The sequence below is a fragment of the Myxocyprinus asiaticus genome, chromosome 21 (genome assembly GCF_019703515.2).
Source record: "Myxocyprinus asiaticus isolate MX2 ecotype Aquarium Trade chromosome 21, UBuf_Myxa_2, whole genome shotgun sequence".
Taxonomy (NCBI): domain Eukaryota; kingdom Metazoa; phylum Chordata; class Actinopteri; order Cypriniformes; family Catostomidae; genus Myxocyprinus; species Myxocyprinus asiaticus.
The window spans coordinates 10,663,377-10,675,988 of record NC_059364.1 but is presented as its reverse complement, the minus strand read 5'-3'; the positions used below and the strand labels follow the sequence as shown (position 1 = coordinate 10,675,988).

Sequence of the window (12,612 nt, the reverse complement as noted above, 5' to 3'; positions counted from 1 at the left end):
TCACCAAGATCGCTACAGGATTCTCAGTACCATTCTTTACAGTATTTAACAAAAAGGTAATTTGTCCAAAGGTTCGCCTGCGGCCTATTAGTTTTAGTTATTTTTTCAACCTGCAAGGTTTTCTACCTCGTTCTCTTTCTCCAATGCCTGATAAAAGGGCATAAGAGATGTTCATAGCCTGGTTACCCATGTTAGTGGCAATGAAAAATGGATGACATTAACAAGCGTTTCACAGTACAACCAATTTATCTTATCTTAATAATACAGCTACAGTATGTTGAAGAAATCAGAATAAGGGCATTTATTAATGGTCTTGAAGCTCAGATATATAAATAGGAGCAAGATAACAGGGCATATACATCATGCCGTCTCAGGCACACGTCAACACACATCGGTAAGAAATGACAGCGTGTCATTTTGAGCGACTGCAGGCCAAAATGCAAGAATCACAAAACATGTCTTACATTGAGGGGCCACTTCATCATTCAGAATGACTAAAATCAAAGATGGTTTCCATACAGGCAGTTTTCTGTCATACAAGAGACCCATGTGTGAAGACAACCTGGACTCCACTATCAAAGTTACCTAACAACAACCATTTCACCAGAATGATTAAAGCTGAAGTATTTAACTTTTTGAGTGTTAAAATACTTCTATCCCAGCTTAATATGCAGAGACAACTATAAGTAAGCCATTCATAGGTTAATTTTCTCGAAAACTGTCTCTGTGGGGCGATAAAAATTCCTGTTTGTTCTAAGCGACCCGCTTAGACCCGCCCCAACAACATTACTCAACCAATGGTGTGAGTTGGGACTATCTGACTGTTTGAACAACTGCAGATGAGAGGCATATTCAGAAAGCTGTTTTGAAAACTATTATTTTTGCAATTCCGTTAGGTGGCGCTAGTGTCGCAGAAATTACATACTTCAGCTTTTAAGTTCCGTTAAAGTTCTTTAAAGTAATAGTTCATCCAGAAATTAAAATTCTGTCAACATTTACTTACCCTCATGTTGCTGCAAACCCATATGACTTTCTTCCAAGGAACTCAGGAAATGATAGACTCAGTCAACATTCACTTGCATTGCATCCTATTTCCATTCAATGAATAGTAACTGAGGCTTTCATTCTGCCTAACATATTCTTTTGTGTTCAATGGAAGAGAGAAACAGCTAAAATGCATTTATCAGTTTCTACTAGCCATGACTCCAGACCTAGCTTTAGTTACTGTCAGACTCTTAAGCCTGCTGTGAGCAATGTTTCTGTTATTATGTTTCGGTTGGATTGTGGGGATTGTGATAGTTTTAGCAAAAATATATATTATAGTACAACAACAATTGTAGTTGTTTAGCCTATTTACTTGTTGATTATCTGTAGGACTGCATTTAGTTTCCATATGTCACCAAGAAACATGTGTGATCAGTATCTGGTGAATATGACCCTAAACCAGTCCAATTAAACAAGGCTTTCTTAAAGCTGATGCGGGCAACTTTTCAATGTTAAAATACATTCTCCTATCCCAACTAAATAAACAGAAACAACTATAAATAAGACTTTTATGCCCTGAGTCCCCCAAAAAGTCTAAACACTGTGACTATGTGGCTATTGCTCTGTTTGTTTGTGCATTCTGTCTCAACCAGTGACGTGACTTTGGGTCAGGACTACAAGTTTTGTTGGCAAATACCAAATGGGGGAAATGTTCAGGAATAGCAGTCATTTACAGTCATTATTTTTATGATTTCAGTTGGTGGTAAAGAAATCACACACTTCACCTTTAAAGAGACAAACAGATTTAAAATGTGCTTAGGTCAGCAACATTGATGGACTGAGGCTGGATAGAAACATTCCTGCTTTACCTAGAAGCCCTTTTCTGCGACAGTGCTGAGCAGTCTCTTCGTACCACCCCTGTGAGTGCATGCAAATCAATGGGGCACAAGTAACCACCCACCATTATCAATTCTCTGTTGGCCACTCACCGTGTATGTGATCACTGCCAGCATGCCAATCAAGGTGAGCGTGCTGATGGAGAACGACAGGGCGGCCAGGCCATCTGCAAAGAAAGACAGAGGGGAAATTTATTTATGACATGGGCCAAATGCAGAGCTCTGTTAAGTTTTGGTCATTCGCCAGATATTCAGAACAGTTCTTGCCCCCAGGGAAATGTCAAAATACATCTCATCTCCTCTCCTTTCCCTCTATCATTTCTCTCAACTCTTACTGTGACATAGTTACAGCTGAAAGTTCAGCTTTTGCCCTCTTAATTTCTATAGTCACAATGACATCAAATATGAGGATGTTCAGTAATGTTCTTCATTAAAAGTGAATGGCTTTCGTATTCCGGATTTGTGGACTGACATCATGTATACTTTTTAATGAAATGTGGGGTGAAATTTCAAACTCTTGATACCTTAAAATTGAAGATACAGAAAGGAAAAGTTTGTTCTGAACCAGAAACTAAAAGGATATTAAGACATCTTCAGTCCTTATGGAGTTATAGCAACTCAAACTTTGGAAAAATAACACACATTTTTTGGACCCTTTTTGGACTAGCACCACTGGCATACCAGCATTAGAGGCTCACGCCACTGGCATACCGGCATTCAAGCAGATTTCTTGAACAATAAGGGATGCTGAACTCAACTGATTTGCCTATCTCTGTGCAATCATGGCACTTGTTTTCCCTGTAGTTTTGTTCCAAAATCATAGGTACATTTTTTTTTACCTCCCTCTACAAAATAATGGGTTACTCAGTAAATATTGATCTGTGGCATTTAAAATTTTGGCTTTCATCAACATTTATGTTAATCTTTCTTTAGAAAAAAAATTTGGTTGATTTGGCATAGATTAACAAAGTATTTATCAATGAATTAGGCCTGAACATAAAACATTTTCAAGTAATTATACAAGTAAACAATCAGTATTCAACAAAAGAACAGAATAAAATAAATAAATAATAATAATAAAAAAACAATAGAATAAAGATACGAACATTGCTTGAAGTTTTTCAAAGATTTCACAGCAGTGTGAAGTATTCAAGTAAGCATAAAATAAATCCAGTAATCATAATGTTAAATAAAACTACATCAATTATTATATTACAAAAAAATGTTAAAAAAAATAGTGACTGTCCCAAACAGAGGACAATCCAACATGCGTTTATTAAGCGATCATCACCTACAGCAGTTATGGCCATTAAAATCCTAACCAAGTAATATTAACCATGGTAATAAAACATTTTTTAGACATGTACAATGATGGTATCATGGTATTCTTGGAAGTACCTTGGAGTACCATGTAAATGCCATTGTACATGGAATTTCAGTACCATGTTATATATCAAAGTACCATGGTATTACTATTTGATATCATCACTGCACCATATAGTCCCACCAGAGTACTTGCTTGTTGAGTTATTTTTATTTCAGTACCGACTTGGTACCAAAGTGCTTTTTGACATCCCAAGTGGTGCATTTTGGGAGTCAGTGGTCCTCAAAATACAGAGTAGTATGGCAAAGAGAGAAAGAAAGAAGGAAAGAAAGAAAGAAAAAGAGAGAAAGGAAGGAATAAAAAAAACAAGTGAAAAGAGGGGAGGGCAAAATGCCAGCTGTCAGATAGAAGGCCAGCTGAGGCAGATTTATGGGAAGTGACCGCCACCACACTCCCTGTTACGATCCCACCTGTCAAAGGGAGAAAGAGAGTGGAATACACACACACAACTTGCATGATTCCTCTTTCCTTTGGTTCTAAGCTACAGCCCAATGGAGCAGAGCATAGCATACCGGCAAGCCCTGTGCCCAGAAAGCCCCCTTATGCCTGCGGCCTACCTCAATTCAATGCAACCTACTGTTCTCTGTTTATTTTCCTCAGGAAATTTTTTACATCACTCAAAAAACTACTTTTCATTTTGTTGAACCACATGAAGTCTGAAAACTGTTAGCGGCACCACCCACCATGTTCCATACACAAAAAGCCCCAAGACACTAAATCTGAGGAGACGAAATGAAAATGATTACACTACTGCTTCCTAATGTAGCAAAGGGAAGAAGAGTATAAAAAGAAGAGCCGCTTTGATGTGTGATTGCTGAAATAAGCATTTACATCCGAATAGGTGTTTCCCTTTGTGATTTTCCTGCATTGTTAAGTGGCGAAGGCGTGATGCTGAAGACAATGGCGTTTGGGTTCGGCATTGAAAGCAGCTCTATTTATGAACTCCTCACAATGAAGGGGGACCTGCATTTTTCCCTCGCTTCCCCGAAAGACTTTCAGGGGATTGGGCAGAGAATATATTGTGTATTATCTGTGGCAGCTCCACAGCTCCTGTAGCGCCTGATTCCTCAGCATGCGGAGAGAGTGGAGGTCCTTATCTCAGCAAGCATGGAGCACCTCAGGCTTACGTGCGCGTAGCAGACTGCTGCCACTGAGAAGTGTTTATTAAAAAGCTCTTAGCTGTACTATTCACAACACGAGCTTGCTATGACATTCTCGTGGAGAAAGAGACCAGCACGCTAAGGCAAACTTGCTTGCTGGATTTTGGATTTCAGAAAAAGACGACGACACCTTTCAACCAATTTCAGGAAAAACTATAGAACAAAAGTGATGGGCAAAATGTGGCCAACAATGTCACTGGTAGGGCACCTGCACACTAGAGTTTACTCCACGTCAAAGAACTACGTAAATTCATTGATGTCAATGGAAATAGTGTGTCACAAAGATGTAAAGGAAAACGCAACACACACACGAAAAATGTAAAAAAAAAAACTTTAGCTGCTGCAGAATCTGACACAGCAGCCATCTCTTGACCAATGAAAAGGTCCAGGTGTGCATTTAGAAATCCAATCCGCTAAATTCCCGCTTGATTTCAAAATGAACTGACTTTTTCCTCAAAACAGATCTAACGTCTTCCTATCCGTCAAACACTCCATAGCATTCTTTAGCTTAATACACTATATTGCCAAAAGTATTTGCTCACCTGCCTTTAGACGCATATGAACTTAAGTGACATCCCATTCTTAATCCATAGGGTTTAATATGACGTCAGCCCACCCTTTGCAGCTATAACAGCTTCAACTATTCTGGGAAGGCTTTCCACAAGGTTTAGGAGTGTGTTTATGGGAATTTTTGACCATTCTTCCAGAAGCGCATTTGTGAGGTCAGACACTGATGTTGGACGAGAAGGCCTGGCTCGCAGTCTTCACTCTAATTCATCCCAAAGGTGCTCTATCGGGTTGAGGTCAGGACTCTGTGCAGGCCAGTCAAGTTCTTCCACACCAAACTTGCTCATCCATGTCTTTATGGACCTTGCTTTGTGCATTGGTGTGCAGTCATGTTGGAACAGGAAGGGGCCATCCCCAAACTGTTCCCACAAAGTTGGGAGCATGGAATTGTCCAAAATCTCTTGGTATGCTGAAGCATTCAGAGTTCCTTTCACTGGAACTAAGGGGCCAAGCCCAGCTCCTGAAAAACAACCCCACACCATAATCCCTCCTCCACCAAACTTCACAGTTGGCACAATGCAGTCAGACAAGTACCGTTCTCCTGGCAACCGCCAAACCCAGACTCGTCCATCAGATTGCCAGATGGAGAAGCGTGATTCGTCACTCCAGAGAACGCATCTCCACTGCTCTAGAGTCCAGTGGCGGCGTGCTTTACACCACTGCATCCGACGCTTTGCATTGCACTTGGTGATGTATGGCTTGGATGCAGCTGCTCGGCCATGGAAACCCATTCCATGAAGCTCTCTATGCACTGTTCTTGAGCAAACCTGAAGGCCACATGAACTTTGGAGGTCTGTAGCAATTGACTCTGCAGAAAGTTGGCGACCTCTGCGCACTATGCGCCTCAGCATCCGCTGACCCCACTCTGTCATTTTACGTGGCCTACCACTTCGTGGCTGAGTTGCTGTCATTCCCAATCGCTTCCACTTTGTTATAATACCACTGACAGTTGACTGTGGAATATTTAGTAGCGAGGAAATTTCACGACTGGACTTGTTGCACAGGTGGCATCCTATCACAGTACCACGCTGGAATTCACTGAGCTCCTGAGAGCGGCCCATTCTTTCACAAATGTTTGTAGAAGCAGTCTGCATGCCTAGGTGCTTCATTTTATACACCTGTGGCCATGGAAGTGATTGGAACACCTGAATTCAATTATTTGGATGGGTGAGCGAATACTTTTGGCAATATAGTGTATATCTATAGCACTACAGTACATCAGACTAGCTCCAGCTCAATGAAGCTCCAGGATATGATGTCACACTCGAGGACTTCTGGTTTTAAGAAATCACAAATAACAAATAATATTGTATTTAAAATGTTACAGAATACCATATACTCACTTGCCTGCAACAATAAAAACATGCAACGTTGAACTATGTATTCTTTGTATTGACCCAAAAGGTCAATGTGTGACATTTCAATCTTCTATTGGTCACAAGTCTTCTCGTCACTCGAATTTGCAGGTCAGACTTCACAAAACTGGAACTTTTGTGCACAGCAGAATGGGCAATATCTCCGACTGAGCTCGCGCTTCCGGGCTCCTGCATTCAAGTGTGTTTGAATGGAAGTGAATAAAGCGCGAAGTGTAGTGTGATCGCATCTTAAAAACTTAAAAACACATTTTGAGATCTCTGTATTTTTTTTAATTCCATTGAGCTCTGCCTAGCTGTTTTTTTAACTCAACAGCCATGGTCTCTTATCTAGCACACAAGCTCAGGTTATGAATTTTACCCATAGAATGGCCATGAGGAGCAGGGTGCCACTACCATCAACTGAAGACAATGAGGCACTCGACCCATCAGCCTCAAACTCTGCTGCAGATTGTGACAAGCAAGCCTACTTCTGCTGGGCCTTTTTCTGTTTTTTTCACCCGCAAAGGATTTTTGCTTGATTTCTATTTATTAGGCCGGGCCTGCTGGAGAAGGGGCAATGACAGCTCTAAGACCCCCTCAGAGGAATCAGGCTCAGTCTGAAAGAGTGGCAGACTTACTTCGGCTATTATTGGATTAGGTTGGGTTCTTTGATTGCTCCATTCCTGCCAGCTTTAGGGTCTTCAAGGGAGGGTGAAGCAAAAGTCACAACCCTGCCTAACCAAGAAACTTCTCCAAAAGAACACCATAATGTTGGAAACTCACACTTGCCTTCTCGATGCAAAAAATACTGTGGCACAAAAATTGGTTTGTACGAGTAGAAAAGGAGAAATGTGTCTTATGTGACCTTCAAATGAGCCTTCAGAATATGAAAAGGATGGAAAGGCTCTAGAGAACACTTACACAAAAATGTTCAGACACAACTACTTGGATTGTAGTTTTTAGGGTTTCAAAGAAAAGAGATTTCCCTGATAAACAATTGTTAAAGTTAATGTATAAATATTGATGGATGGATGGATTTATAAATATATGTAATTATATATATATTCATCATAAATAACTACTGGCTTGACCAACACAAAAATTACAAATAATTTCCGTTTTCATAAGTTATGAAGCATGAAAACTTTATGCCATAATGTAATCAGTCAAAAAATTATTCAGATTGGATAGTCATGATGTATCTTATGTTGAAATAAGATCCTCAGCATCATAGATGCTTTAAATCTTTCTTTGGTTTAATTACGATTCTTCATTGATTAAATTATAAACAGCAAATCAAAGACAATCAATGAATCATTATAATGGACAGTTCACCCGAAAAGTGCAATTCTGTCATTTACTCACCCTCATGTGGTTCCAAACCACTATGACTTATTTTTTTTCCGTGGAACAGAAAAGGAAATGTTCACCACTGACTTTCATTGCATTTTTTGTCCATACAATGAAAGTGAACGGTGACTGAGGCTAACATTCTGTCATCAACATTTCCTTTTGTGTCCCACTAAAGAAAGAAATTAATGAGTTTGGAACAACATAAGGGGGAGAAAAATATGAAAGAAATAAAAATAAATAAATAATAATAATTTCTGACTGAACTATCCATTTAACAACCCTAACAAATACTGTTATACAGACCTTGTCTCCGTCAGAGTGATTGCCTCGGGAAGCCTGAAGTCTGCATGAAAGCAGAATGCTAAAAAGAGCTGGATGTTAACTGCCTTACAGAGCCACAAATATAAATATGGGTGCAAACATGAGTCTGCCACTCTTTCTTGAGGTGGAAAGCATGATTGACATGTCAAAATCAGCCAGGCCTTTCTTTTTTCAGACAGCAAATTTAGGCAGCACAATGAGGTCTGTTGACATTGACGGGACTAAATGTCAGTGCTGCCAACACCTCACATCACCTTTGCTAGCAGCTCTGCAGCATTCGTCGCTCTCTATAAAGCACCTGTCGCTTCAGTGTTGTGGCCCTGGTATGCTTCAATAAACCTCTTTGTGGCATCTCGTTGCAAGTGTCAGTAAAACTGAGCTACAATTTTATTTAAAAAGGCCATCATGGCACTGGCTACCACCCCTGGAGTTCGCTAGTTTGCTAGTTCGAATCCCAGGGCGTGCTGAGTGACTCCAGGCAGGTCTTCTAAGCAACCAAATTGGCCCGGTTGCTAGGGAGGGTAGATTCACATGGGGTAACCTCCTCGTGGTCGCTATAATGTGGTTAGTTCTCGGTGGGGCACGTGGCGAGTTGTGCCGCGGTGGGTGGTGTGAAGTCTCCACGCGCGTTATGTCTCCGTGGCAATGCGCTCAACAAGCCACGTGATAAGATGCGCGGGGTTGATGGTCTCAGATGCGGAGGCAACTGGGATTCATCCTCCGCCACCCGGATTGAGGTGAATCACTACGCGACCACGAGGACTTAAAAGCGCACTGGGGATTGGGCATTCCAAATTGGGTGAAAAAAGGGAAAAAATCAGAAAAAACAAAACAAAAAAAGGCCATCATGGTACTTACGGCTGCTGCCCAGCTCCTCGAACAGATACTGCACCTTCTTCCACTGAGTGGAGTTCTGGTTGGAGGGAGATGCCAAGGGCACAAACGTCCTGAAACAGAGGTTCATGCATACCAATGTTAATGTCACCATTTATACTGTACATCCATATAATTAGATTTAAACAATTTCTTCTTATGACACTCATAAAAAACTTCTAATGAACACATATTTTTCAGTTAATCGTACAATTAAATGACCTGGCATGAGGGAATAATATGTAACATTTACAAAGCAAATACATGAATACATTTTAAAATTAGGGATGGACTTCAAAGACCCTTAAACATTTATCTTACAGTTCATACAAAATCCTTTAGTTTTAAACATTGCCCACCAACATCTACTCAGTTTACTCATATAAAACAAGACTTGTCTACACACAAATAACTAATATTGGTATTATATTCATGCTGTAAAGCCAGAGGGGAACTGGCTCCCCCAGCTGAGTCTGGTTTCTCGTATTGTTATTTTCTCCATATTTTAGCATCTTATGGAGTTTTGTGTTCCTTGCTGCCACAGTCACTTTTGGCTTGCTCACTGGGGATCTAAAGACAATAATTTATTAAGGCATGATTTTCAACAGCATAATTCATTTAAACTGCACTATGAGGACTTTAAGACATTTCAGCAAAAACAATTTACTGTATAATTTTCTGTAAAGCTGCTTTAACATTATGTGTGTACAATTAAAAATGACTTGACTAAAGTAAGTATTAATATATGTTATTTTTTTAATTGATCAGTTTCTGTGGAAGCACATACAAACAATGCTAATTCAATTCCTCTCAATTCAGCATGTCAGTAAAATACATATTTCATAAAGAAAACCACACAGAAATATTAAGAAACGTATATTTAAAAGTGACCATATTCTGCTAAAGCATTTAGAGCTATTTAATGTATAGCGAAATTTGTTGTATAAGGAATATTTATTCATTGATTAAAACAAATGAAAAAGGATGATATTCACAGAACTTGCTTTGTTTACGTTGTTCTTTTTTATTTGTTTATTTTTTTTCAATTTGGATTGCCCAATTCCCAATGCACTCCAAGTCCTCGTGGTGGCGTAGTGACTCGCCTTAACCTGGGTGGCGGAGGATGAATCTCAGTTGCCTCCACGTCTGAGACCGTCAGCCCATGCATCTTATCACAAGGCTTGTTGAGCGCGTTACCACAGAGACATAGCACATGTTGAGGCTTCACGCCATCCACCGCGGCATCCACGCACAACTCACCACGCGCCCCGCCGTGAGCGAACCACATAATAGCAACCACGAGGAGATTACCCCATGTGACTATACCCTCCCTAGCAACCGGGCCAATCTGGTTGCTTAGGAGACCTGGCTGGAGTCACTCAGCACACCATGGGATTCAAACACATGAACTCCAGGGGTGGTAGTCAGCGTCTTTACTCGCTGAGCTATCCAGGCCCTGTTTGCGTTGTTCTTGTGTAAATGCGTGCCACTGTGAACAAGCGTCTCTCAGCAACGGACATCAAGATTTTCACTGAGAAATGACTTAAATTTCATCGTATGCCTTAAGAAGAGTCGCATGGACTACTTTATGATACTTTTAGGTCCCTTTTTTAAGCTTTAAAGTGAGTCACAATCCTTTGCAGTTGTATTGAAAAGACGGCCCATGATATTAATTTAAATATTTCCTTTTGTGTTTTGCATGAGAAAGAAAGTCATATGGGTTAGAACGACACAGTGATTAAACAATGACATAATTTTTATTTAAGGGGAACTATTTAAAAAATGAATAGTTGTCCTTATTTGCGATTCAGTTTATGTGGAACTGTTTGTTCACATTAAAAGGTCAGAGAAAGTTGTTCACATCAAAAGAGTGTGTTTTTTGTTGTCCATGGCCGACGGCACGAGTGCGTTTACTGTGAACTATCGCTGTAAAGATCTGAGTACACAGCGCATGTGATGTATCGCCGCAAGCTTTCAAGGCAATTGAGGATACAGTATGCTCATATTCTGAGTAAATATCTGCAAAACTTACAAAAGTCAGTCATCTCCAATGAAGAGAACATCATTCACTGCGTGAGGTTACATAAGCAGATACCTCAGGCAACGGCAGGCCAGAAATTAAATCCCATGTTTTAACCATTAGGTTCAATTTTATCATATGAACTCAATAATATGTATGTCTAGCAATTATACATAATATAAGACTCTTCCACCAAACAATTGCCTGACCAAGCCCCTTAAAGGCTAGTAAGGTGATTCAACGGCCATATTTGTAATGCCTCACCCAGGCAGCTCCTATTTACTTGAATGGGGAAAGACTGAAATCTCCTAACCTATTGGTCAATATTACATTTAAATAAAATATATTTTAAATCAGCATGCCACTGCTTATTCCTAAGCAATAACGGTACTGATATTATACCAGGTTAATTTGTAATCATGTCAATAAAAAAAAAAAAAAAAAAAAAAAAGAGGCAGATGACGTTAAAATACAGATTTGGAAAATTTGAATCACACATTTTTTTATTTATTTTTTTTTTCCTGCTATTGAACAAAAAAAAATATCTGTTGTTAACATCCGATGAGCAACTTCAAAAGACAAGAGGGCAACAATGAAACAACAGCAATGAAGTTGCTGCGCAAATAGGGTCAGCTTTGTTTCAATTGCAGCCACATCATTCATCATCATTAGCATAATCTAAATGAATTCAATTGCTGTGTCTCATAAGAAAAGCTGCATTGCTCCAGCCAGGTCTCCTAAGCAACCAAATTGGCCCGGTTTATAGGGAGGGTAGAGTCACATGGGGTAACCTCCTCATGGTCGCTATAATGTGGTTCGCTCTCGGTGGGGCACGTGGTGAGTTGTGCATGGATGCCACGGAGAATAGCGTGAAGCCTCCACATGCACTATGTCTCCACGGTAACACGCTCAACCAGCCACGTGATAAGATGCGTGGATTGACGGTCTCAGACGTGGAGGCAACTGAGATTCGCCCTCCGCCACCCGGATTGAGGCAAGTCACTACGCCACCACGAGGACCTAGAGCACATTGGGAATTCCAAATTGGGGAGAAAAAGGGGAGAAAAAAAAAAGAAAAAAAAAAGAAAAGCTGCGTTGAGTATGAATGTGTCATAGTTTAAGGTTGTCTGTAAATAATGTTGGAAAATGAAGGCACAGCAGGAAGAAGCTCCAAAAAGCATTCAAAGACCTTTCCACAACTAAAGCCTGGTTTGAGCTTAACGGAGCTGTGCACAACCCCAAAGATGTAAATCTGCCCATCTGCTCATCAATCAGAAGGAATTTAACTAATTTCAAAATGTTTTGCTTTAACCCCTTAAACTCTATGGACCCCTCGGCAGGTCCAAAGGGAGGCGCTATACTGCGAAAAAAGTTTACGACTAAAATATTAAAGTCTCTGTATACATACAGTATATTAGGCATATGAAGAAGCAGCAGAAGAAGCATCCTTTATTTTTTGTCACACATTCAGAGCGCAGGGTCAGCCATGATACGGCACCCCTGGAGCAGATAGGGTCAAGGGCCCAACAGTGGCATCTTGGTGGTGCTGGAGCTTGAACCCCCGACCTGCTGGTCAGTAACCCAGAGCCTTAACCGCTGAGCCACCACTGCCATGAGGTATCATTGGAAAGCTTAGAATCTGAACTTTTCCCCACATCTTCATTTATGTTACTTAAAATAACAAAATAAGGCCTCAAAA

General features: G+C 40.3%; 1 protein-coding gene across 1 annotated transcript in view; it reads right to left on the bottom strand.

Moving 5' to 3' along the window:
• Positions 1–12,612, bottom strand: part of LOC127412427 (lysosomal cobalamin transport escort protein LMBD1) — a 164,693-nt gene that overhangs the window by 79,810 nt on the left and 72,271 nt on the right. Inside the window, exons 6-7 of the mRNA XM_051648769.1 lie at positions 8,879–8,967; positions 1,974–2,047 (exon numbers count right to left, since the gene is read on the bottom strand). Coding sequence (XP_051504729.1) covers positions 1,974–2,047; positions 8,879–8,967 — 163 coding nt within the window. The remainder of the gene's footprint in view (positions 1–1,973; positions 2,048–8,878; positions 8,968–12,612) is intronic.